At 37.0% G+C, this 24,828-nt stretch overlaps 1 protein-coding gene across 1 annotated transcript; it reads right to left on the reverse strand.

Annotated features, from left to right (window-relative positions):
- Positions 1 to 253: 253 nt before the first annotated feature.
- slc7a10a (solute carrier family 7 member 10a) lies at positions 254 to 23,698 on the reverse strand. Its single transcript, XM_052560629.1, has 11 exons — positions 23,476 to 23,698; positions 19,762 to 19,966; positions 19,178 to 19,329; positions 13,105 to 13,230; positions 9,555 to 9,708; positions 4,830 to 4,953; positions 4,623 to 4,726; positions 4,438 to 4,534; positions 2,159 to 2,308; positions 1,876 to 2,053; positions 254 to 1,790 (listed from the first exon to the last, which is right to left on the reverse strand). The coding sequence occupies exons 1-11, from the start codon at positions 23,621 to 23,623 to the stop codon at positions 1,693 to 1,695; spliced, it is 1,536 nt and encodes a 511-aa protein (XP_052416589.1). The 5' UTR covers positions 23,624 to 23,698; the 3' UTR covers positions 254 to 1,692.
- Between the last annotated feature and the right edge of the window lie 1,130 nt (positions 23,699 to 24,828).

Here is a 24,828-nt window from a genome sequence, read left to right on the forward strand (position 1 = left end):
TCCTTAATGCAAACAAGTAACTCCTTTGCATGGCCATATAACAGATACTTCCTGTTAAATGTATTAAGATCCTAGTTAGGATTCTAGAGTAAGTATATGTCTGGGAATGTTTTACCTGCAATATAAAGGCTACTTTTCTGAATTGAGGCAGACTCCGTGACATATGGCTGACAAATGCTGCCTCGTGTCTTTACTCAAACACAACACACAATTACTTGCAACCTTTTCTAGACTTAAATTTAATGTGCTAATATTGTTATTGATAAATTGATAGATTTTTTTATTATTATTACAAAACACAAGTATATCAGCATACATATCTATTGTGCATACGATATGGAACATATGTATATTCAACACATACGCCTCACACTTTATTAATGTCAGGAATGCGATCTCACAATGAATCCCTGATGTATTTGAAACATTTTAAGCAATATTTACATTAAGATTTCACTGTGCTGTGAATTTCAACGTACTCTGCCGCTGTGGGCCGTGTGAGCATGAACACTGCTAGTCTGACGGACATCACTGAGAGACACTGATCTGGACCCATGGAAAGAGAAGAGCACTGGGGGGGTTCATAAAGGTTGTGATTGGGTGTCAAGAAAGATCTAACCAGAAGAGAGCGCTCAAGTGACGTTCAAGTGCAAACTCGCTAATCATAACTGCTTCAGATACAAACTCTCAAAATATGTTTGACGGACTTTGGTGGTCAGTTTAAAATGAAGAAGTTGATATTAATCGCTGGTGCATAGCTCAGTGGAACGTCCATGGTCAGTGCCCAAAATAAATGCATCCCAGTCAAAATAGAAAAATGCCTTGGTTATCTATAGGCCTTCTTTTACTTTTCAGACAACAGTTGAAAGTCTCTGGCTAAGAGGATTTCTTGGAAATGTACTTTTTATGTAAATTAACGTAATCTGAGAAGAATAAACTTGGAACATCCCATTGTTCCTATCATTAGCATGAGGCTAAGAGATTGGCAGTGCTAATAAGTGCTGGGGCAGAGCCTCTGTTAAACAGTGGCTGGAGATAGTTGCTTATTCAGGAAGCATGGCAATAAATTTATCGTGCAATATGAGCGAAAAAATTGCAAGTATATTAAAGTGCCTAGACTATTCTTGCATAGACATTTTAAGCGCAGCTGTACGTTACTACTTTTTTGCTTGAGGGAGTCAGTAATTATTAGGAGGACTAGAGGACAAGGCCTGATCCTCTAGGTGAAAAAGTTCAGACTCACAAATGCAGTTTAGATATCAGACTGGGTTAAGAGGTAAACAGGCTTTAACAAGTCCCCCTTCTGCTCGATTACTAATAAAACGTCTACTTAAAGATAAAAACCTCAAAAACAGAACAAGATCCTGTAAGGCACATGAGAATACACCAACAGTTCTCAAAAACTGAACAACTCCCAGAGAAAACATGAAGAGGTCAAGGGAATTAATCTCCGACAGGACAGGAGGAGGGTGCGTTCAATAACAAGGTGATGTGAGGGGAGAACAGTTACAAATAAGAAATCTGACGTCTGAGCGAGACGAGAAAACATAAAACTTGTGTTTCTTCTGCTGTGATGGCTGAGTCTCAGAGGAGCGTCTGGAGATCATCTCCTCACGCACAGCATCAGACAAGGAAAACAAAAACACTCAGGAACGGATGGAAAACAGGTCTTTGCTAGTCCTCTGTTGACGCTCACAGCTCTGACTTCTCTGTAAGAGGCTGTATTTCAGAAGGATCATCCTGTGGGAAGACCACATAACACAACCTCTGCCCCAGATAGGTGACTCTCTCTGAAAAACACGCACATTTACAGATGTCAGATGGTTAATTCTGCTAACAAAATAATGCAAAGCCATTTTGGTTGGTCTTACTCACCCACTGCACTGGAAATCCAGTGTGGTTTGTTCTTCCACTGCACTCCAATGAAGTAGATGGGGACTCCAGTGAGCATGATCACCAGGCCCATGCCACACACCACTGGCTCCGAGTACAGACTGAAGCCCAGTAACACTGCCCAGAACACTAGATAGCTGCAAGGCACCAACATGTTTACCTGCGTGAAGGTAGAGAAGAAGAGGCAGGTGAACACCACTTGAACACTGACCGGTCAATCTAAATCAAACTTCCTGATGAGGTCTGTAGGTGGCGACTGAAGTACCTTGATGGGTCGAACCAGTTTGGGTTTCTTCCATCTGTAGTACAGCAGCCCAGCTATAGTGACGCCATATGAGAGGTAGTTTATAAAAGACACATAGTTTATCAGGTTATGCGTGTCCCCGATGCACAGGATCACTATGGTCGCCATACACTGTGGAGTACAAGAGAGAAGGACATGCTGTATGCTGCAGCTCTCAATCTATTTGACTCAATGGCCCCCACCGTCCAACACAATATTTGAAGGCCCATACTGGCCAGAGATATTTTAATTCTCTGGTATTTCTTATGTCATTCTGTCAACGAGGGCTAAAACGATTAGTTGACATTATCGTATAATAATAAAAAATTGTCTACAAATATTTTTGTTGTCAAGTAGTCGTTTTTTTGTCATATGACCTAATGTAAGAGCCTGCAATAACGCGGTTTGACCAGTGTAGCGCTGTAGACAACTGTAAATCAGCTTTCCTGAAGCAAGACGAAGCATGGCTAGAGTAAATGCAGCCAAACCTGAGGCTGCTGAGCAGCGTTTGGATGAGAGAGATTATGTTGTGAATCCAAAAAAATAAAATGTCTTATCACTTAACCTTTATTTAGCTTCTTATCCATATGACTCACAAAAATATATTTTGGGTAACTAAAATAATCAAATGGAGAATACGAGAGTTTCTCTGCCATCTCATTTTGTGTGCCAAATATATGTATTTGTATAAATGAATTGGATAACTGTAATTGCATAATATGATTTTCAAAAGCTGAAGTGATTACCTTAATTTATTTGTTAAAATACGTATAATTAAATATTTTAACTAACTGCAAAAGTGGAATAATCAATAAATGTCAAAATAATGAATGATCAGTTAATTAATCATTCTAAAAATCATTAGATTAATCGGTTATCATTATAATCGTTTGTTGCAGCCCTACTGACAACATTTTGAACCCATCCAGGTATTTGTATGCAAATTTTAAGATATTGCTTTAAAAAATTGGAAACAGCAAGGAATGGAAATGTGCATAAAATCGTAAAATGTGCAAAAAAAATCAGTATGTTCTCAATTTAGGCAGATAATTTCTTTATCCAATAAGAAAAAACAATGATGGAAACAAATTCACCGAATAGATTCCTTGATGTGCAACAAAAAACTCATGTGACTTTGCTTCTACAGATCACGTGATTGGATAACTGAACTAACAAGCACACTGATCTCATCGCACACCATCTCAAATATTATTTTAATCATGTTTAAATGCCTGAGCCAAAGTCTATCATCAAAATAATTTGGTATAATCACTTCTTTTATAGGAATTATGAGCCATAGGCCTCCCAGTTTGCAGCAATTTATACTGATACTTTGTACAAGTTTCCAAGAAAGTGACAATTTTGTTATTTTTAACAAATGAGATGGAAAAGTGCTTTATTTGCAAATAATTTATGCAATATTCAAATTTTCCTGCACAAGTTAAATAAATGGGAACATAGCTAATGATTATTTAATTAACCAAGATTAATTTTTGTGATTCCAGAATATTCAAGATTGTAATTCTTAAATTCTTTGATAAATACACCAGTTATTGAGGGGGAAAATTTAATAAATCTCAGTTTAAAGACTGACTTTTTTAGCTAATTATATTTGATGTTTAATATAAGTCCTGATTGAGAACCACTTGTCTAAAGTGAATAAAAAAAAATATAAAAAAAAAAAATATATATATATATATATATATATATATATATATATATATATATATATATATATATATATATATATATATATATATATATACTTCCAAAAGTACTTTTAAATTATACTCTCACCATACACAAGATGTTTTGGGACATATTTTTATTTATGTGCTATTTTAACTGAACTTCAAATGTGCTTGATCCGAGTCGTTGAATGCTGATGTCAAGTAAATAAATGTAAAATAACGTATAAACAGGCTTTTTCCAAATGTTTCAACTGGACAGTTATTTTTTTGTAAAAGGGGCACTTATCTAAATATATTTAAACCCTGTTTTACTACTGTGGTTGACTGACAGTTGAGTAAGTTGTCCCTTATTGTTGTCTGGAAAACAACAGGACAGATTAGCTAGTATTTATACAACAAATTCAATACAATCACATGAGTTTTCTATTACCTCTAATTGCGGTTTGTGTGTTCTGTACACAAAACATTCTGGACCCCATTTAGGCCTGAATCGGATCAACCAAATCATGCAGACTGAAAGCAGTGTTGTGTTGCATGTGCTTTGTGTGTGAATAGCTCTTTCTTTCTCACACAAACGAGTAGTGCAGGGATTGGTGTGCAGCTCTTAAGGTGGATCATAGCCAGCAGGTAGGGCAGGTGACCCTCTCTGGCACCTGAGAAACACAACCTGTGGAGGACGGACAATGAAGACAATTATCGTTTGTAGTGTTAACGGTTGCTGTATTAGGCCAGTTTATACTCAAACGTTTCTTTACCTAGAAGATGTAAACAAGTATCCGTTGATCCCTCCAAAGGTGGAAAGAGCTACAGAGATGGGCATAACCCAGGAAAACACTCCGAGCAGCTTCTCTCCAAATGTCTGCAACACAACACACCAAAAACAGATGCTAATTTATCAAAGTACTTGATAGACGAATCATTGTTTTAGGTAGAATAAGCTAGAAGAGATCAGAGAAACTCACCACAGCGACAGCGTTCGAATCCAGCAGCTCTTGAGGGGACATGGAGGAGAAGTACGCAATGTTGGTGAGAGTGTAGACCAGCGTCACCAGGGGGATGGAGATGTAGATTGCACGTGGAAGGTTCCTAGAATAGAAACCGCACCATAAAATATATGCCGTAAGAGTTACCTGAGGTACTGTATTTTAAAGTCACCATGAAATCAAAATCGAAAATTCTTATTTTTAAATGGAATACTGTAGTGTTCATTATAAATAATTGATCTGTGGGTGAGTAAGACCAACCAAAATGGCTTTGCATTATTTTTTTAAAACTAATTTGCCCTCGTAATCTTTCATCAAAAATGTTAACCTCCCCTCCCCCTCAAAACGACTCATCTTCTCTTCTGGTCATGAGCTATGGAGGAAGGGTGGAGCTAGTGGCATGAGGGGTGAACACTGGAATAAACAAGAGAGGGAAATACTGAAGCTGATGTACACTACCCTTAGAAATGTAAAAGATATTATGAGGATATTACCACAACATTACTCTTAGGACATCGCAAACTATTTGTTTTATGATTATGACTTAGCCTGATAGAGGATGCGCTCAGTAATTATGGCAGTCTCTCTGTCTCTTGTGTGCACTATTATGTTTTGTGCCATTGATCGTCCTCGTCATCATCTTCCTCAATAAATAAAACATTTCTTCATGCTAGGGTGTCACCAGTGAATCCAGTGGAGAGAAATCCCCTCACAACTAACTGCAAACTGGCATTCAGATCTGCCTCCATTTTGTTAGCAACGCCCCAATTTCAAGTACCGCCCTCTCATTTCAGATGCCGTTTCACTCAGATAGATGTCACAGCAGAGAAAAAAAGGCAAATCGCTACTTCTGTTTCATGACTTTAAGTAGTGTTATGTACATATTATAATGCATAATTTTAGTTCAGGAAAAAGTGCCTTGACAGTACCAACATGCTTGATATGTAACAGTATTATTTTACTATCGTTTTTAAATTATATTTTATTTTTATTTTTATTATTTACATTATTTACGTTTACATTTATTTTCAAAATTGTTTTTTTTTATTGTTTTGTGCTTATTTATATGTTTAAATACTTTATATTTAACTTTTTTGTTATAGTTTCAGCAATTTTAATCAAATTTTAGTAGTTTTAGTTACCAATAACAACACTGTATAGTAGATGTAAAATAACAGATTTTCATTTAAAGGGTTAGTTCACACAAAAATGTTAATTAGTCCATAAATTACTCACCCATCAAGTCATCCTAGGTCTATATGACTTTTGTCTTTCAGACGAATCCAGTCGGAGTTATATTGAAAATGGTCTTTGTTCTTTCAAGCTGTTTGATAACACTCAGCGGGTGTTCCATGCATCAGTATAAAAGAGGTTAAATAAAAAGCATTCATTAAAAAAAGTGTCTCACATGGCTCTGGGGGCTGAACAAAGATCTCCTGTAGCGAATCAATGCGTTTTGTAAGAATAACAATCCATATTAAAAAATGTAATAATAACTTGAATCTAGCAGTTTAGCTTTGCACATGTGCCGCTCATTAGTGATGCACGCAGAAGCGCAGTCACTAATTCGAAGTACAAAACGAGGATTTGTAAAGAAGAATGTCAGAGTATTTCGATATAAGCCAAGAGGTGACTGGTTTTCCTGTGCTAAAGTAAGGAAACTTTGCTTCCTTTGCTCCTCTTAACAAATGTTGGTTTTCTCAAGACTCACCGGCGCAAGAGCAACGCTGACCTCATATGACAGATGACCGACCTCATACGTCATGCTCCCATAACTGCTTCTGTGTACAACTGTTGGCACAAGCTACATTAAAGTGATTATTATGTTTTGAATATGGATCTTTTTCTTACTGAAAATGCATCAATCAGGAGTCCTTTGTTCACCCCCCGGAGCCGTGTGAGACACTTTTTTTTATGGATGGGTGCTTTTTATTTAACTTCTTTTGGACTGATACATGCAACACCTGCTTAGTGGCATTAAACAGCTTGAAAGATCAAAGACAATTTTTAATATAACTCGATTAATATTTGTCTGAAAGAAGAAAGTCATATAGGATGACTTTACATAGGATGTCTTAAGGGCAGAGATGTATAAAGTACAAGAGAACCATACTTGAGTAAAAGTACAAGTGCTCTATCAAAAAAGTGACTTGAGTAGAAGTTGAAGTGCTCTTTAAGCACCACACTTAAGTAGAAGTACTAAAGTATTCAAAACATTTTGTACTTAAGTATTGCAAGTAGTCTATTTTAAAATTTACTACTCAAGTACTGAAAGTAAAAGTACAAGTATTGTGCTATGTAGTTATTAAAGAAAGTAGTCAAAAGTTTGAACATATTGTTTTTACTATTTCAAATGATTAACCTAAAGGACAATCACAATTCCTTTGACTAACTTTTTGTAAACAAAAAACGGTTACAGGGTTAGTTCACCCAATTTGCTAAATTATGTCACTTACCCTCATGTTGTTTCAAAACCGTAAGACCTCCGTTTATTTTTGGAACACGGTTTAAGATATTTTAGATTTAGTCCGAGAGCTCTCAGTCCCTCCATTGAAGCTGTGTGTACGGTATACTGTCCATGTCCAGAAAGGTAAGAAAAACATCATCAAAGTAGTTTGACATCAGAGGGTCCGTTAGAATATTTTGAAGCATCAAAAATACATTTTGGTCCAAAAATAGCAAAAACTACGACTTTATTCAGCACTGTCTTCTCTTCCGTTTCTGTTGTAAGACAGAATCATTTGATGTAACCGGATCTTTTTGAACCAGTTCACCAAAAATCGAACTGAATCGTTTTAAACGGTTCGCATCTCCAATACGCATTAATCCACAAATGACTTAAGCTGTTAACTTTTTAATGTGTCTGACACTCCCTCTGAGTTAAAACAAACCAATATCCCGGAGTAATTAATTTACTCACACAGTACACTGACTGAACTGATGTGAATAGAGAACTGAAGGTAAACCGAAGGCTTGGAGGCTTGCAGTCAACGCCAATGACGCCATTACGTCGAGCGCAAAAGAATTGGTGAACGGTTTTCTTCAACTGGTTTATTGAATCGAACTGTCAGAAAGAACTACTGGTGATCCCGAGAACTGATGCAACCGGTTCTTGACTCGTGAACGAGTCATTATCTGGCTCGGCTCGGTGTTCATCTCTCTCTTCACAGCAGTTCAGTCAGCACGCGCAGTCTCGCTTGATTCGCTCAATGATGTGCCATCTTCATCAAACCTGCCATCTACAGTTCTGGCAGTGGTAATGTGGATTTGTAATGGAATGATTCGTAACATTTTTATAATTGTAACGAGTAACGATGCAGCACATAAAAAATATCGGAGTAAAAGTATTAAACTCAGCGAAAATATGTACCGAAGTAAAAGTGGAAGTAGGAGAAAAATAATAATACTCTAGTAAAGTACAGATACCGCCTTTTAGTACTTAAGTACAGTAGTGAAGTAGTTCTACTTCGTTACTATACATCTCTGCTTAAGGGTGAGTAATTTATGGGCTAATTTTCATTTTTGGGTGAACTAACCCTTTAAGTACATTCCTGTAGCAGAATAAATGTATGTAAAACGTGTAGACAAAAAGTGGGGGAGAACTATTTATAGAAGGGCAAAACTGAACTGAAGTTTAAAATCAGTGAAACTCAAGTAGGAAAAAAATACATGGCATTAAATATATATATATATATATATATATATATATATATATATATATATATATATATGCCATGTATATGTCAGCATCAAAGGCTATTTTCATGGTAAAAACTATAAACAAAATACAAATATAACAAATACAATAAAAACCAGCAAAAAACAAAAACAAGTTATATCACATAAGAGTTTTTTCATTCACTAATAACTAATAAACTATTAAATAATGAATGAATAAGTAAATGAATATGTATACATAACTCTTAGAGAGCAGACTGGTTAATGTCCAGATTAATTGGCCACATTTTTAATTTGTTGCCCAGATTATTCTTCAGAAAACATGACCAGTCTTTGGCAACAGAAGCGCTGTTTTCTGCCATCCAAACGTGCTTGAAACACAGAAAGCATCTCAAACGGCCACAAAGTAATCCTTTCTATGACCTATTTTGTGCATTTCCGACAACTTGAGCACTTTTGAGGATGGTTTGGAATCTGTGAACAATACGGTACTTGAAGCTACGCGGCGTGAATATATCAAGCAGATTACAATACTTTTTTGTATCTCTAGTGGCTGCCTTTATTTATATAGTTGCTGTATTTATTGTCACTTGGTGATTGAAGGAATTTCAATCAGTTATTTGCGATTTGGTGATTGAATGCTTCTTTTACATAGGCTTATTAAAGGGGGGGGTGAAATGCTCATTTTCACTCAATATCCTGTTAATCTTGAGTACCTATAGAGTAGTACTGCATCCTTCATAACTCCAAAAAGTATTTAGTTTTATTATATTCATAAGAGAAAGATAGTCTGTACCGATTTTTCCCGGAAAAACACGAGCGCCTGGAGGCGTGACGTGTGGGCGGAGCTAAAGAATCACGAGCGCCAGTAGGCTTTTGCGTTGAGAGCGTTTGGAAGCTGTGACAGCTGTGAAGGCTGAAACTGAACGAGAGCAGCAGCAGCAGCAACGACTTGCTCAGGCGTCTGCCTGTATTGCCTGTTAGATGGGCCAGCCATGATTGTGACATAGACTTTAAAAGACTTACTTGCGAGGCTCAACCAACTCTTCAGTGACATAGTTCAGGAAGTTCCATCCACTGTAGGCAAATGAGGCCTGCAGGAAGGCCAGAGCAATCTGCCCCACTGAAGGATCCTTTATGAATTCAAACGCTGCCTGGGGCTCCAATGCATCATAGTGTCCTAGAGAGAAAATACAGAAAATATGCTTATGACCTCAGGGTTGTACCTGTAGCATAAAATGCTGTATATTTCTGATGCTCTTGGGAATAATCTGTTCATATTCATCATTGATACTCAAGTGTCAACAATTTGATTTCATTATTCCACAAGATAGTCAAAGCCTCCAAAATGCCTTTCTGTCTCTCTTGTCACTCAAGTGTGAAACTGCACTGCTTAGCTCTCTCGTTTACTCAATTCTTTCTCTTGTCAGTTCAGGAAATGCCTCCAGACAAGTTCGCTGTATAAAATGGTAAAGTCTTCCCATAATGGGTCACAGCCATTACCTGCAACTCTAGACCCAGGACAGTACACAACAGAGCATGACTAAGCACCACTGCTTTACTGTAACAGCACTCAGTCATGCAAAGTTCACATCGTTAAAACTATTCTGCAAATTGTGGCTAAAATTGCCATTTTGCTAGTCTTAGCTTTGTTTGTGAACTTGCCTAAAGTAAATGAGTCAGCTTTATACTTTATTGCAACTCCTTAAAACACTATCAAAACATCTTAATAAGCTAACAGTTTCTGATTCAATTAACTAAAGTTCATTCCCACGATTACTGTAAGTTTGAACCAATTAGATTAATGCAAAATAAAGGTTTTAAGAGTGAGGTTTCTAAAGGCTGGAATGCCATACACAACTTTTGCTGTGTTTGTAACGACTTGAAAGTCCGGTAGATGTGTAGTGCGTGGTGTCCAGTTTTTCTTTGTAGTAAGGTGACCAGACGTGCCAATTCCTGGGATCACGTCCTGCACAGGATTTCTAAACTGCCTAAAATAACCAGGTTTTGACTGTTTGCACTGCGTTGATTGATCATTGTATGACATCAAACCACAAGATCTAGATCTAGAGAGCAGATCAGACTGCTCCTTATGCTTTTGAATCACTCTCGCTTTACTTTGATCTCATACAACAATCAGTTGGAACAGCGAAAACAACCAACACCTGGTTATTTTAGGCAATTTTAGAAATCCTGTGCAGAGCATGTCCCAGGGAAGTGGCACGTCTGGTTACCTTACTCAGTAGACATTTCCAAAGTTGGCACATGCATGATGTCTGATCTGTCTAGATTTTAAAAGTTGTGTAGTGCAGCCCAGCACTACAAGGTCCACTGGTTCAAGTTTTAGAAGAGGTGATTTATGAACCTAGGGGTGATTTTATTGTGCCCTTAAGCAAAGTACTTAACTGCAGGGTGTAAATCACTTGAAGTAAGTATCAAGGGTGGGTTTCCCTGAAAGCAACTGTGGTCACAAGTTTCATCTTCACCAATAGAGTTCATTGGAATAAACGACCAGAGTTAGCTAAAGATTAGCTTTTGGGCAATGCACCCCTGCTTCAAAACACATAATACAAGATCTACCACTAGATGTCACTATTGAAAAAAATAGAGTTAAAGGAATGTTTTCCCCAGAACCTGCAGAAGAACAAATGATATCACTGAGAGTAAATAATGACAGAATTCTTATTTATTCATGAGATGTTAGCATATTCCAAGAGGATTTCATCTTAAAAAGAGATGGGTTTAGATGGGTTTCTCTCTTTTTCAAAATAGCCTTTTATTTGTTTGTTTACTGGATTATTTCAGTGGTCTGTGAATCAAGGTGAATCTTTTGCTCTTTATTCATTAGACAATAGGCAACTGGTCTGTTTCGGCAAAGAGTATAGAAGTAACAAGAGGTGAAACTCAATAGAACGTTCCATAGCAACAAACGCACCCATGCGCAGAGCTGCAGCTCCGCCATCTTGGACTGAACGCAACACAGCTGTCATAGAATTGAATGATACCGGTCCCATTTCAAAAGTGGTTGAGGGAATTAAATAGTAGTTTATTGTTTTTAATATCTCTATAGCAGACATCCCATGTCTCTAAAATGTGAAACACAACTTGTTCAGATTTTTTGCTTTCATTTTCTTGCAGTTATAGAGTAAAATATATTTTGTAATATATATATATAGAATATAAATAATTATATTTTTTAATTTGTACATTTTAATAAACTCAAACTTATATAACTTCTTTTCTGTTTCACTTTCATAATTTATTTCACTTCAACAATAACCTAGCAAATGTCTTCTTTAAAACAAGACCAACCATACAGTAAGTCTATATTCCAAAGCATTCTTGAATTACAACCATTTAAATCGCATATTTTCAGAGATATATGAACACCTGACCTGGCAAATGACCGCTTTATTAATTCATTGTTATCACTAAATTAACCCTTTAACTGTCACCCTTTTTTTCGCATAAACATGAAAATCACTATCCAAACTTAGAGACCATTTCGAGTCTAGACCCAATTTTGACCAAATACATAACGTTAGCAAACTGTAACTGCGGTCATGGGATAGCTTACATTAACGTTACAGCACCTGTACTATGCTGCCCGCAGTTGCAATCAGCTTCCAGAAGAGATCAGATGTGTTAAAACACTATAGTCACATTTAAATCTAGACTCAAAACTCATCTGTTTAGCGGTGCATTTATTGAATGAGCACTGTGCAATGTCCGAATTGATTGCACTATATTTTCACTGTTTATTTTATTTTATTTTTTTATGTAAAATCATTTTCTTACTGTTTTTAAATGTTTTAATCATTTTAAAAGTTTTAAAATTGCTTGTTTTATTTTTGTTATTATTTTTCTTTATGATTATTTTACTTTCTTTTATGTAAAGCACTTTGAATTACCATTGTGTACGAAATGTGCTATATAAATAAACTTGACTTGCCTTGCCTTACAGACATAGTTGTTAATGCTGCAGTGTATACGGTAGTTCTGTCAACGGTAAAGCCGTTGGTTCAGTCCAAAATGGCGGCAGCGCGATAGCAGCGCCATCTAGCGATTGTTGTCAAAACTGCAATGGAGTTTCGCCTCTTGTTACTTCTATACTCTTTGGTTTCGGCTGACAGCAGCTGGCTTTAATGTTGGGAGTGTTTGATGATTCATGGCATTCGACTGTGGGAATTATTCCCAGATGTGAGTTTATCAAACTCTTCTCCTTTCTATACTTTGCCTATTGCTTTTTTTTCTGCTGTCTGCTTCTGTGGGTTACAAACTTAGCAATATCATTGGGAATATATAAGTTTTTTTCATCATATTTTGGACTGAATGTATCCGTACATAGGCACACTTTGTTCAGGAAATGCTTTACATTGCTTTTCTGTGCTGCTGGCCAATCAACTGAAAGTGAAGGGAAAATCAATACAGTATAGAATTGTGATACCCTTCATTTTTAATAATTAATGTCACTGCACATTTACTTAATCTGCATCAATTTTTCCAGATAGAGTAGCATGTTTCGTTTGATGACAAATGCTGGAAAGAATTTAAGTGTAAAGTGTAATTGACACACCTTTGGCAATCTGGATCATTCCCACTACAATGATGAGGACAAGGGCTAGCAGTTTCCCCACAGTGAAAATATCCTGGATCCGTGTGCCCCAGCGCACACTGGAGCAGTTCACCCAAGTCAGGAACACTGTAAACACACACAGTGAACACACTTATTCATTCACATATTCCAAACTCACATTTTTTCAGATTTTTTAACAAAGAGCTTCTTCCAAAAAAAACTCTTAAGTGTCATGGCGACAAATCAGGTTGTGAAAGCAATGGAAGATTTTGTTGGCAGAGCAGCACTAACTGGTCACATGGTGTATTTTTATTAGTTTAAAGAGGGCAAATAAAGATCAGATGTAACTTATTTTACTGCTGCAGGCAAAACACTAACCCATTCATGGCTAAGTGGTTCTCGACTAAAGGCCGGGGCCCACTCAGCAAATTTCCAAGCAGAGGAGGAAAGTAACAAATGACATTTACTTGCATTAGTGTAATTGAGCAGCTTTTTTAAAATCTGTCATTTTACTTTTACTTTAGTATATTTAGTTTGAAGTATTGTACTTCGCTACATTTTAAAACACATTATTTACTGAGTAAAAAAAAAACCCTCCCTGGAAACTACTACAGTAAATAATGGGCAGAAGGGCAAACTGGCACTAAAATCACAAGAAAGATGCAGACGGACAAAACAGGCGTTAGTGGTGCAGACACCACTGAAAACAAAACCCCGTCATATTCTGAAGTTGAAATGAAGTGAACCCCTGGCCATCGTTGCATGGGTGTTTAAAATGAAGCTTTGACATTTTGTGCACATGCATTTAGAGTGTGTTCTCTCACTGTGTGATTCAGTCTGCTAAAATGTTTCTGCTCTATTTCTACAGCAAAAAATAATTCCAAACACAGCCACCAAAGCAAAGTTTTGTGTCTCTGAGCAACATGACAGTGTTTAGTTCCAGAATGAATCAACTGTTTAAATGACTGGTTCAATCGGAATGATTCATTTATTAACAGTGACTTGCTGACACCTGCCATTTTAATTTCACATTTAAAGTATACTTTTTTCTTAATAATTAATTTCTTATAATTTCAAATGAGTATTCAACATTTTATATCTTGTATATCAAAACATTATTCATGCATTTGTAATTGCAGGTTAAATGCATTCATGTCCTACATTAAACAGTCTGTAAATGTACGTCTAAATGCCACTTTTGATGAAGCTTCTGCGTTTCCTCTGCATTGAAAAGATGAATTTTGTTGATACTGATTTGCCTGGTAACAGCCCAAATGTCTTATTATTCAAAATAACTGATTCCTTTAATTAAAAACAACTAGTTTGAGATTAACAGGCCTATCCCACGGGTGCCGCACTCAGGTCCTGAAGGGCCGTAGCCTGCAGAGTTTAGTTTCTAACCCTGCCCCAGCACACATAAATAAGTCTAAATGATTAGATTAGCTGGATCAGGTGTGTTTAATTAGGATTATATCTAAACTGTGCAGGACTGTGAGTTTGACACTGTTAAGTAATTTTTACTCCGAGTACATTTTAAATGAGCTACTTTTTACTTTTACTTGAGTAGATTTTTAGACTGGTGCTTGTACTTAAGTAAAATTTCATTAATGTAATGGTACTTTTACTTGAGTAGAATATTTTTGTAATCTTTCCACCTCTGCTTCCAATGGAACCTCAAGATAATTGAATAATTTAAGATAAAGTACACATTAAAATCAGCTAAAACAAAAATCTTTGTTTTAAAAATAAAAATCGTATTTTAATTGAACTTCTCTGCAACTTTATTTTTGTCTTGGAATATCTTCTAGTGGGATGTCAACCTTTACTCATTAATCCATTTCTGTTTATCAAATGCTTGTGAGACTTTAATTGAGTTTACATATCAGTTGTTGAACTCTTTGTTATTTTCCACACGTTAAGAAATTAGCAGGAAATAAAAGCAGTTGAATGTGGGAGGACGTTTATAGTTATGCTTGTCAAGCTCTAAAATATTTCATCAGGTAAAAATTGTAAATCACGAATGACTTAAAAAACAATAATGCAAATTCACTGGTTAAAAATATTGGGAGCCTTGAAAGACATGCAACTTTTAAAACTTTAGGAATCCTGAAATGCAATTAACAGCAACTACTGGTTTTCATATATTGTGGTATACAAAAACAATGGCCATGGAATCAAAAGGCTGACAGCTACTTCTCTAACTAAAGTCAATTTCATTGCAGAGGTATAGTTGCCTCATAATATCAATCTACTTGGATACCTGTTAGCTAACCATTGACTGACAAGATTACCAGATTTATTTTATATCTTTATGCATTACAGTTGGGACTTCTTTGGAATAAAAAAAAAAAAGAGTACTTAATCAATGGGCATCAATACAAAGCAGACTAAAGCTGACAGATTAAAAAAGTAAAACTACACTATACATTCAAGGACGGAAATACAGGCGTTAGAGGCTATTGCTTGTCTGTACATCTGTGTTTGAGGTTAGAGGCTTCTGTGTTGAGCCACATTGTGTAACAGCTCCGGTGTAGATCCGGTACATAGAGGTCCGTCTCCAGGGCTTGATGGCACGGTGTACCCAGGCATGCCGAGGGAGACACTTGGCAAAGGGGAGACGGGTTACCCCCACTCATCCATCAATGGCCGGAATTACCCGCCCACACACGCAAACACATGCGGGGCAACTGTCAGACCCCCTAGACAAACAGCTTCCGATGCCCCACAACAAAACGGCCCAGACGCCAGCTGAATTTTTGGCTAGAGTATTCAGTCCAAAAGAGTGGCTCACGGCCTGCAAACTAACAGCTAACCTGCACAGCTTCATCAGCTCGTGTGATCCTGAGCTCAGTACACACCACCTGTCAACCTTCATGCCCAGACGGCATTCAGTGAATCTTTCTTCCCGCAGTCCTTAACTAAGATATAAGTACATCTCAGGTAAGAGCAAACAATAATCCTATACTAGAGTGCATCCAAAAAATTAGAGTGCAAAAAAATTATTCATACGATGATTGTACAACAATGGTTCTTCCTTGGTTCAATGTGATTATGCCTCAAGAGTCACTGTAATTTTTTCCACAGGTTTAGGTGTGCTTAGGTATCTTAAAATGACAGAAATAGCAGTATGATCGAAGCCACAATGTTCAAATCACAGTTACATTTATTAGTAATAATAATCGGAATTGCCAATTTTGCCAGTTTACAGTATACTGTAGAAGGGCAACATAGCATAATATAGTTTATATAGAGATAGTTCACTTGAGAATATTGTTCTCATGTTGTTCTAAACTGGTCTGAATTTTTGTAAGACCCTGTACAATAATGTTCATATAATTAATAATAATAATAATGTGGTGACAGGTGTTGTCCATTTTAAATGCACTACAGTGTTTGCCATGAGTTTTGTTTCCTCTTGTTTGGCTTTAACGGATCTGACTCCAGCTCCTTCTTGTTTTGTATCACAGTGCAAAAGTGACTAAGGTTGGCCAAATTAAGTTAAATGAACACAAAGCTAATGAGAGGAGAATTCTAATGAAGTACTAACAGCCTTTAAAACTGCCAAAATACAACCACTCACTTCAAACCCCCGAGAGGGGCATCCCTCTGCAGCTAATTGACCGATAAAGCCAACAAAAGATGCACTAAAAAAACACTATAACCCTCAGTGGCCAAGCCTGAAATAAGTGTTTTTCATGTTTACTCAAGTGTTGAAAATTGCAGGTTTTTAAACAGTTTTATTTAAAAAAAAACTGTATATAAATAAATACATTAATAAAATAAAAAATAAATAAAAAAGCATTGAAAAAGTATTTCCTTATTTCATCATCTTTTGGATGGTATTTTGCTTCTCTATTGTCCATTCACTTTCTTTGGCGGGATTTATGTATTTCTAAATGTTTTTAAATAATATTGCATACATGAGCAACAAGAGCTGATTCACATGAACAGATCTTTCAATCCCTGCAGTGTGTGGCCTTTTAAGGAGAAGCTTTCCACAAACTCATAAACCAGTTAAAAGCTTTAAAGCATTAGAACAGTAAACTCCCTGTTTTTAAAGATACAGTTTTAAAATCGTATTGTGGCACACATCTTTTTTCCAAGTCAAATGAGAGATTAAGTTGAGGTGAATTATGCAGGTTAATGCAGGTTAGAGGCTAAGCAAAGGTCTCTGTGATTGTTTGTGTGTCCAGACCAGCACAAGGTGTGCGTGTGTTTGTGTCTCTGTGTGTAATCTGACTGCAGCAGACAGAGCTTGTGACATTCATTCAGAACATTCAAAAGGGGAGGGCAAATTTAACACATGCTGCAATACAGACAAATTGTCACACAGTGCACCTAAGAACACTCACTTGCACATAACTATGGGTTCATGCAAGGGTTTCCAAATGCATCAGTTTACCATTAAAAATATCCACTGCTGCATCAACACAGACAGCTAAAAAAAAGCTAGGGTTGTGTATTTACAAAGCATGTTCCTGAATTTCAGTAATCAATTGTTGTATTTTCCATTGCATTTGATATACAGTATACTTAATTAAATATCTTTCATTTTTAGAGAACGGTGAAAGAACACTTAATTTCCCACCAATTCACAAATATTGCGGTCAATATTTATTTTAGATTTTTTTTTTTTTAATTAATGTAGTTATTTTTGTGTAGTTATAACAACAAAAAAAAACGTATTGAATGTCTCATCTTATTTCAGGGCATTTACTTGGTCTACAGGTTAATGGCAGACAGTGGGAGGGTGCGTGTTAGAACTGTGCCCTTTCTAAGCATGACTCGCACACTCCTAGTGGCTTATCAAAAGATCATAATTCGTTCCTAATTTGTCAGGTTTAATGGTATTTTAGCGGCATTCACAAAGTCCCGCCTCTATGCTCTTGTCCATCAAAGAGCATTGGGGTAACTAGGGCAACCGCAAGGTCCCCAAACAATACACAATACAGAGGAGACGCCCACATGTTCCGCCGGCTCAAAGCCTGGCACCATTATGGAGTCTGATGCCACACAGCCTGAGGGTCAGGTGCCCTAATACCACGACATCGATACCAACCCCACCCATCTAACCAGACCCAAACAAATGCGTTCTCGGAATAATTGGCTAATCGGAAGAGGGGGCAGTGATTTGGGATGCAGGTCTAGCATCCTTTGATAGGGCACATACATGAGGTGTATTCCTTAAATAGAGCCACTGGCCCTTGTCACTGTGCTCTTTGGAGTATGTCTGACTCAAAGCTTTCGTTGGCTGATCTTAAGGACAAATTCTGGATTCTGCTGCCAAAACTCAACTCAGCCAGCACTGTGAGTAGAACCACTGCCCTCACTCTGACACACCCCCAGTACTCCTTCCTGGGAGACCCTGTCCAGATCTGACAGGTCCAAACCAGCTGAGTCACGGGGCTCTTCTGAAACAAATACACATACACACACGCATAGACATACATTTGACTGGTTTATCTCCACCAGCTCCAAAAATATCCTGCCACGTGCCCACCAGGGTTAAGTTCTAGGATCAAGATTGAAGTGGTATGCACACAAGGGAGTGATTGAGAAAGAGAGAAAGACCGAATGAAGGACAAAGTAGACTCATCGTGACAATGTCTAATACTCAGAATTCAATTCTGAATGGACTAGGGGTGCACTACTCAGTATGTCAACACCATGTTAAAGGTATTTTAATGTAACAGCATTGATGGATATCGGATATATAATTGTTAATGTTCATTACCTCTATTTTTACATTAAGACTACCTTTGCTGTTAACAAATACTTACTAAAGATTATTTTAAAAAATAAATAAAAAATAAAATTATTAGTTTACAAACTTTTTATTTTTTATTATTTTTTAATTCGGCTGTTTCTTGCTTATCAACTATAACATTAAAATAATAATTGTCCAAAATGTTAATTATCAGACAACATTTTTATAATGGTGCATGCCTAGTATTCTCTGCATTTCTATAAAGTGATTTGCTATATTTAGAAAATTAAGTGGTCATCATAAGACAGTAGCTGACCTGCTAAAGCAGAAGACTCCATTATTACTAATGGTGTGTGCTTAACTCACGGACACAGGTGGATGCGAGGAGCCGGGTGGCGATGTATGGAGGCAGACAGTTAGGGAAGGCAGGCTGCAGCACATAGTTGGAGAAGGTGAGAGCAATCACAGCCAAAGTTGTTGGGTACATGATCAACACAGCGCTCCACAGCAACAAGAACCTGTGAAAGCATAAACAAATGGCCATCTTTATCATCACAAATACAAAACAGTAAGTGTTGCATCTGAGCGAGCAAGTAAACACATGTGAATCTCCCCAAGGAGAAGTTCCCCTGTGTGTTTCTCACACAAACTGAGACACCCACATTGATATTTAGGTATTTGACACTTTCTTCCAAAACAGTATTGCATCTGTTCATGCATTCCCTGGGAATCGAACCAATGACCTTGGCATTGTTAGTGCCATGCTCTACTGTCTGAGGCAGGCTGAATCTTTTAGTGTTTTCAAATCTGCTCTTAAAACCTAGTTTTTCAGAATAGCTTTTAAGTGATTTCTTTGTCATGTTTATGTTTTTTTTCTTATAATATTCTTCTTATTATTTCCATTATTTTTATTGTACCTCTTTTTATTCTGTGTGAAGCACTAGACCTACCCCACCAGTCCCCCGAAGATCTCAGTGACGTATGAGTAGTCTCCACCTGATTTGGGGATGGTGACACCCAACTCGGCATAGCAAAGAGATCCCAAGGCACAGATCCCTCCTCCTAGAACCCACACGATGAGTGAGAACCCCACACTGCCTGCATGATCTAGAACCCCCTTTGGAGAGATGAAGATCCCTGAGCCAATGATGTTGCCTGAAAAAAAAAAAAAAGGATTAGAAATAGGTTGTTTAGTCTTCATATATAGTTCAGTCTAAAATAAACGACATTACTGGACTGAATTTTGAGCCTTTCACCTCAGGACAGGAGCATTTTAAAGAGTTTATTTGTACATAGTGCATGGGAATATTTATGTGAGATTTCAATTGTGCTGTCTATCTCTTCAATACTTGAAATATATTTTATTTTTTTATCTGCAATCTTGTTTTCTCAGTTTAAGACTATGTGTTCTAAAAGATCTGTTCTCGCAGCTGTCAAAACGCTGCTGCACATTCCAGGCAAACAGACACGAAAAATAAGATCAACAACGTTAGAGTCAACATCAGTTGCGAAATCTGAGATGAGAGTCCAGTATTCAGTAAAAGGTAAATGTTCTGCATCGGTGCATATTCATCATAGTCACAACACCCAGAGCATATGCAGTGCCTGAATGATTATGCCTCAGGCATCTTAAACAAAAGCGTTTCAATTATATGAGGCTCAGCTACAGCTATGTAATGCTTTTGGGTTCTCTCTTTGTCTGCGGGTGTTCACATGAAATAGAATTTGGTAGTATTGTGAGTGGATGTGAATGTTTGCTTCCTGCATAGAGGATAAGGCAATGAAGTTGATGAGACAGAGCCCAGCGCATCTCAAAAACACTCAAAGCTCCTGAATAAAGTCCGTGTGGTCACACTACACCACACTTGACTCTGACTGGTCACGCAACTCATAACAAAACAATGTCCACTTGGCTTATTTACAGAAGCAGTGCATTTACCTGTGCAGTGGTGGAAAGAATACAAAAAAAATTAATTTACTTAAGTGAAAATATTGCTACTTAAGGAAACATTTAAGTTGAGAACAAGTAAAAGTACTATTTTCACCCAAAATGAGGCAATCTGAGCATTATGAAACAATGCATTAGATATTTTCATGCAATGTCTGTTTTACAAGATTAATTGTGATTCTACTTGTGTTCTGTCAGGTCAGAGAGTGAAAACGCAAATGGTAAAGCAAGAATTGCATTTGGATTATGCCACTATTTATACGTCCACATTTGAAAATAGAATTTGCAGTTCCTTTTGAAAATAGTCCCGAATATCTTTCCATATGATACGAGTCAGACCTGTCGGTTTCTGCCTGAAGCTCAGGGCTACACCCCAGTAGTTTGAAAAGTGCACATCAAAAGCTTTTTTTTGTACTTTCTGCCTTGGTGAAAAAAAAATAGTGAATTTGAATATTTTACCTTTTTATTTAACTCAAGTAAAAGTACAATTCAAGAATTACTCAAGAAAGCAGAATTTTCTTTTGAAAAATGTACAAAAGTGTTTATGATTAGTTACTTTCCATCTCTTGCCTTGTGTCAGTACCAAAAATTACAGGCAGTGTTGTCACTGGATATTTAATCCTTTTTTGCTATCTTAAAACTTTGTTAACTTTAAGTAAATACTGTCTAAATAAAGTGTTCATGTCATTTGCTATCAATAAATTGCGGTGTACATCATCGTGGTTCCAGGCCATCATGGTTGTTTGTTACTCTGCTCTCTAGATATGGGTATTGGCATTGGCTATTGACAAACTAATTTCTGTCATCAACTAATTTAATTAAAGTTTAACTCTAAAGAATTGATAAGCAAGGGTCAATGAGGTTTTACTGTGTCCACATTACTTGAAGAATAAAAATAATCTGCACTGGCAAAGAATGTGTTAAGTAACAGATCAAATTTGTCATTGACCTTGAGTAATATCAGGAGGACATTCTAGAGCAGCGAAGCTTTCCCTTAGGAGGTAAATAAGTCACCAGTTAAATTTTAGCAGTTATTTTGCCTCTAGAAAATCCATTAAAAGATGAATCTGCAGTAATCTGCAATTTTATACGTTACTCTATACTTAGGTCCTTGTCAGATTAATGTCAAACGTGTTGTTTGATGCGCACCAGGATTTGGATGACAGTGTTCACACTTACTCAAACGAACCGAACTAACAGAGCGATCCCACCAGAGTTTGTTTTAATCAAACCAAACAAGACATTTGTGAACAACCCTAAAGTAGTCAAGGGCTGTGAACAAAACTGTGTCGGCTTTACCCGTAAAAGCCACTAAACCATAAAAATAACTGAAATCTACAGCTGCACCTGTATGTTGATGCTCCACAGGAAAACCAACCTCAAAAAAGGAACCACTTTCAATTGATCCTACTACAGTAAGGTCAAGGCCATAATCAAACAGTTAACATTATATCTTAACCTTTATCACCTTAATCTTGTTTATTTATCTCTATAAAAACCTTGCGTGAACTGACTTTAAAAAATAAAAGTACGCCAAGAAATATTCACTGGAGTAAAAAGTGTGACTACTAATCTCCTTGATACTATAGGGCTAAGAAGGAAGAACAGCCAAATATCACTGTTATGAGAGACACAACACATCACAAATTAAATTAACAAAATACAAAGGCATAGTGTCAATCTTTTAAAAGCTTCCATTAGATGGCCTTCATCTGAACAACAAAATATCTTGTGCTGTTTTGTTGAAGATCATCAGCTCACATTCCAATGAACAGTTTACATTAAAACACTGTAAAATGTATTGTATACAGTGAATATAAATACTGTACACACTGAGGATTATTCACTGGATGGATGTGGCTAGCACACTAATATAAGGTTATAAGGTATTTATAAATATATATTTAAAAAAAATCTTTTTTTGTTTTTTTTTTTACTTGTGTTCAATTTTGAGGATGCTATATGGTAGGCTACCTACTGAATTGTGATGTAGGCTATTTTCCTGTCCAAAACTAATTTAATCTTTTACCATGATTTACTGACTACAGTGAACATTCACATCTTACAGTGTGTGTGACCCTACAGATACAGTAGATGACATCTATAACACGAGACATCTGTGTTTGCTTCGATTTTGCTAAGTCTGCACGAAAGTCTACACTTCCGCCTACTTTAATTCTATGTTTCCACCGCAGTGTATAAAGCAGTCGCGTCTTATATGGTGGGTTTGTTCAGGGCACGTGAAGGACACAGTGTAGTGGGTTGTAGCCACGTAAGCGCGGAGTTGAGTTTCAGCCTCATTCTCTTCCTCAATGATGCAATCCGCTCTCGGATGAACAGAGTCTGATGGAGACTGCTGGAAGTACGTTATAGCGGCATGGCACGAGACGCTCGATCTTCTCTACGCAAACCAAGCAATGCTTGGACTGTTGTCTTAACTAAGTAAAACAGCTCTGAAGCGTGACGATATAAGTTTAGAGACCTAGTTTTTAATACTTAACTAAACGCTTGACGTTTAGAGCAAAGCGCATTTGTGATAGCAGATGTGGACTGATGTCATTAAAGATAAAGGATATGAAAGAGGGAGGGCTGAAGATATATAGCGGAAAGAGAAATAGAGAGTGCTAAAATGACAGACACGCGAACATGCCGAGAGAAAGTTGAAGCTGGTTAGAGCGCACGCGGTGGTATATTAAATATAAGGAAACAATCTCACCTATAATTATGGCGCACGCGCTCAAGAGTCCAATTTCTTTTTTGAGAGTCACTCTGTCCTTAGATCCACTTTGGTTTCCTCCGGAGTCTAACATCTTCTGTTGCTCCGTTTTCGCGCAGTTTCTCCGGTTCGTTTCGGTTCCATCCATTTGTGCGGCTGTTCAAGAAATCTGCATCTGTATCCGCGCCCGGGCTCATATAGCGAGGTGATGCAGGACGCAAGCCGCTCGCGCATGCTCAGAACTCCTGCTGCCTGCCTCCACACAGATCAACAGGTTGTGCGGAGCGCTGGCACGTGCTTACCTGCACCACATGCGAACAAAGAGCTAGACACCTGTGTGGCATTGCGTCACCTCGATTTCAGGCATTCACTGTCCTTTGTATTAGGGTTGAGTGTAAGGTTAGGTTTTCAGGAACGGTTAGAAAGACAGTAGTATTGTACACTTAGAGCTTACTGTATGTATAGCCTACTTTTACTTTAATGTGTGACTGCCTGAATGTGGGTCAGTAACAGAGTGCGTCTCTAAATGGTTAGTTCGCATAACATTATATTTCAGCATTTCGTTTTCAATTATGCAGTTTAACAAATATACAAGTAAGCCTACAAAAATTTGATTTATTTCCAGTATTAATAATAGCCTAACTACATGTCAAATATATACAAAAAATATAAAACCAAAACTTATATTTTACTTTAATTGGAGCCATTCCCACCACAACCCACTGCTTAAACCTTTGTCATGCTTTACTTTGACTTCAGTACAGGTATTACACATTGTGTTAGACCTATAGTTGACAGTGCCACCCACTCTTTCCGCTCTGTGGGGATTTGGTGTGGTTTTATGGGTGTTAACTAGAAGTGATCTCAGGTACCTTTACGAGTCATTCTACGAAACGGGTGCCATTTCCATGTTGCAGTTTTCCAAATTTTCATGAAGAACAAACTTTTTTTTCTTTTTCTTACAACTTTACAGATATGTTAATCCTCCAAAAAACATATTTTCCCACCTCAGGCACAAAATCCTTAATAATATTATGCTTTTTATTCAGGCAAGGGAGTCTTTCTTGTACCACCCCATCACGGACAATATGTATGCCAGTAGAGTAGTAAAACAAGAAATTTATTTTTTAAATCTAATGTTTTCCTAATAGTAAAATGTCCCTTTTTTGGAAGCCATCAATAGAAAGTCTGTAAGTTAATCATTTTTTTTTATTCTTAGTTTTTTTATCTTGAAAAATGAATTTGACATTTCAATGGCCTCATTGTTTGTACTAAAAAAACGAATACACTTAAAAAATACCAATAAAGTTACATTTATTTGATTAGTTCAAACAACAACAACATCATTCAACA

This window comes from Carassius gibelio, chromosome B7, assembly GCF_023724105.1.
Source record: "Carassius gibelio isolate Cgi1373 ecotype wild population from Czech Republic chromosome B7, carGib1.2-hapl.c, whole genome shotgun sequence".
In the NCBI taxonomy this organism is placed as follows: Eukaryota; Metazoa; Chordata; class Actinopteri; order Cypriniformes; family Cyprinidae; genus Carassius; species Carassius gibelio.

What these genes read in the sequence shown, in the direction of transcription:
- slc7a10a (XM_052560629.1), bottom strand. Translation starts at nt 23,623, where the DNA reads ATGGATGGAACCGAAACGAACCGGAGAAACTGCGCGAAAACGGAGCAA. An exon ending in CCTCGCATCCACCTGTGTCC is followed by an intron (nt 13,231 to 19,177) that starts GTGAGTTAAGCA and finishes GTGTGTTTACAG; the next exon opens with TGTTCCTGACTTGGGTGAAC. An exon ending in GAGTTGGTTGAGCCTCGCAA is followed by an intron (nt 4,954 to 9,554) that starts GTAAGTCTTTTA and finishes TTTCTATTCTAG; the next exon opens with GAACCTTCCACGTGCAATCT.